Source organism: Suricata suricatta, chromosome 6 (assembly GCF_006229205.1).
Source record: "Suricata suricatta isolate VVHF042 chromosome 6, meerkat_22Aug2017_6uvM2_HiC, whole genome shotgun sequence".
Classification (NCBI taxonomy): Eukaryota; Metazoa; Chordata; class Mammalia; order Carnivora; family Herpestidae; genus Suricata; species Suricata suricatta.
In genome coordinates, this window is record NC_043705.1 from 1,894,721 (window position 1) to 1,897,295 (window position 2,575).

Sequence of the window (2,575 nt, forward strand, 5' to 3'; positions counted from 1 at the left end):
ATTTAAAATATAACTGTACTTAATTTTGACAGGCAATTAATTTGTTAAGCTCCTAATTTTGATGTCTTTGAAGCATAATTTTAAGCTTGCTAAATTGTATAGAAAAATATCCTTCACCCTAGTTAAAGTGCAGGTATGTTTGGATTTTTTCTTCCTAGAATCTTTAAACAATGCCATACAAAATTACTGAGGATTTTCCACTTGGACTTGAAAATATATCTTTTGTGCCTTATGTGGAATCTTACAACTACAAAAGTTTGAAACTTTTGCAAAGCCATACTTTTGGCTTTGTGGAGTTATTTTGTGCATGGAGGGCCTACCACTCATAAAATCCTACAAAATACTCAACAAAGCCACAGTACAGATATCTGGAAGTTTGTTCTGAGATATATCCACATTTATGTTAACACAGATGTTTACACTTAATTAAGTGCAATTGTAACTCATTACTAAATCATTATTTAGTAATAAATAATCAATACTGGGTGAGATACAAAGGTAGGCCTTTATGTTAAACAATAAGACTCAACTCTGAGAATATTACAGTTGCCAGTTTGGTATTTTGTACCTTGTAAAATCTAAGCTGAAAATAACTTCTCATTTTTCATTTATTTCCATTTCAATCAGATGGTGAATCAGAGCACAGTAGCACAATTTATTCTGAAGGGTTTCTCAGACATCCCCACTGTAAATGCTGTATGCACAGCTATTTTTCTGGTCATCTACACCTTTGGGATCCTGGGGAATTTCTCTGTCATCACAGTGATTACCAAAGATTGTCACCTTCATACACCCATGTATTTCTTCCTAAAGAATTTGTCCTTCCTAGATGTGTGCTACATATCCACCACAGTGCCTAAGGCCATTGTCAATACCATCTTGGGTTCAGAAGAGATTTCCTTCCTAGAGTGTGTTGTCCAGCTCTATTTATTTTTCACCCTGGCAGGCACTGAGTGCTTCTTGCTTACGGCCATGGCCTATGACCGTTGTACAGCCATCTATAGGCCCCTTCTCTATGAGATCACAATGAACAGGAGCCTCTGCTGGGTGCTGGTTTCCAGTGCCTGGATTTGTGGGGCTTTCTATTCCATCTTCCATGTCATCAACACCTTCTCTCTCCCTTTCTGTGGTCCTAATGTTATAGATCACTTCTTCTGTGATATTCCTCCTGTCATGAGGCTCTCCTGTGTTGACTATCACACAAATGAAAAATGGAGTTTTATCTATAACAGCTGCATTATCCTGGGGGCCTTTGTTCTCACACTAATCTCTTACATATGCATCATTTCCACCATCACCAAGATTCAGCATGTGCAGGGCCGCTGGAAAGCCTTCTCCACTTGTTCTTGTCATCTGACCACGATTCTCCTATTTTATGGAACTGGAAGCTCCATGTACCTGAAACCTACCTCTGACTATTCTCCTATCCAAGGGCGACTGGCTGCTGTGTTTTATTCCATCATCACACCCACCTTGAATCCTGTCATCTATTGTCTGAGGAACAAAGAAATGAAAGTAGCTCTTAAGAAAGTGTTCTATCAAGTACAGGGGAAAAAATGAAAAGATCTTCTCTTAAACTACATTCCTCCACAATGTGTAAAATCAATAGATTAAAAAATACAAATACATGATAGATTTGGATTATACATATTTGTTATATACACTCGGGTTTTTGTAGATATTTTAATACAGGCTAGCTAGTATAACATCTAGAAACACTTATACTTTACAATCGGTTAAGTTTATATTATCACATATATTTTATTTCACCATAGAAAGATTTACTGTGGTTTTGGAGCTACCATGTTATGACATTTATTTTATTATTTTTTAATTTTTTTTAACATTTATTTATTTTTGAGAGAGAGACACACAGAGTGTGAGCGGGGGAGGTTCAGAGAGGGAGACACAGAATCTGAAACAGACTCTAGGCTCTGAGCTGTCAGCACAGAGCCCGATCTGGGGCTGGAACCCATGAGCCACAAGATCATGACCTGAGCCGAAGTCAGCTGCTTAACCGACTGAGCCCTCCAGGTGCTACCATGTTATGACATTTAAAATAATTCAATAAATTTGGACGGCTAGAATGCAAAAACTATTTTAAAATCTTAAATATCTTCACTTTTCAACTGAACACAGATGAAGATTCCAGTTACTTGTTTCCTTTTCTTCTCAGCATTTTTAAGTCAAGTAGTAAAGGGGGTCAAAATAGTCCTTTTTTAAAAATTTGACAATATTTACCATATAGAAAATATTTTTACAGATGATAGAAGATTACATTTCTGATACAATCACATCGAGACATTGAATAAATAATCATTGGGGAGCCATTTAACACAATTCTTTGTTAACTGATAAAAAACACATTTGTTATTTCTGTAAAAAATCACCACAAACATAACACATAAACAACACACATTCACTGCTATGTAGACCTGAAGGACAGAAATTCATAACGGAAATTAGTGATATCAAGATACTAGAAAGAGGCACTAGGAAAAAAGTTCATTTCCTTACCTGTTTCAGTTCCTAGAGCTCGATGCTTAGTATTCCTTAGTGCATAACTTTGTTTTGG

At 36.3% G+C, this 2,575-nt stretch overlaps 1 protein-coding gene across 1 annotated transcript; it reads left to right on the forward strand.

Moving 5' to 3' along the window:
• The first annotated feature begins 627 nt into the window (after positions 1-627).
• LOC115294053 (olfactory receptor 1020-like) lies at positions 628-1,560 on the forward strand. The gene has a single exon (XM_029941754.1). It carries the CDS (start codon positions 628-630, stop codon positions 1,558-1,560), a length of 933 nt encoding a protein of 310 aa, XP_029797614.1.
• Positions 1,561-2,575: the final 1,015 nt, after the last annotated feature.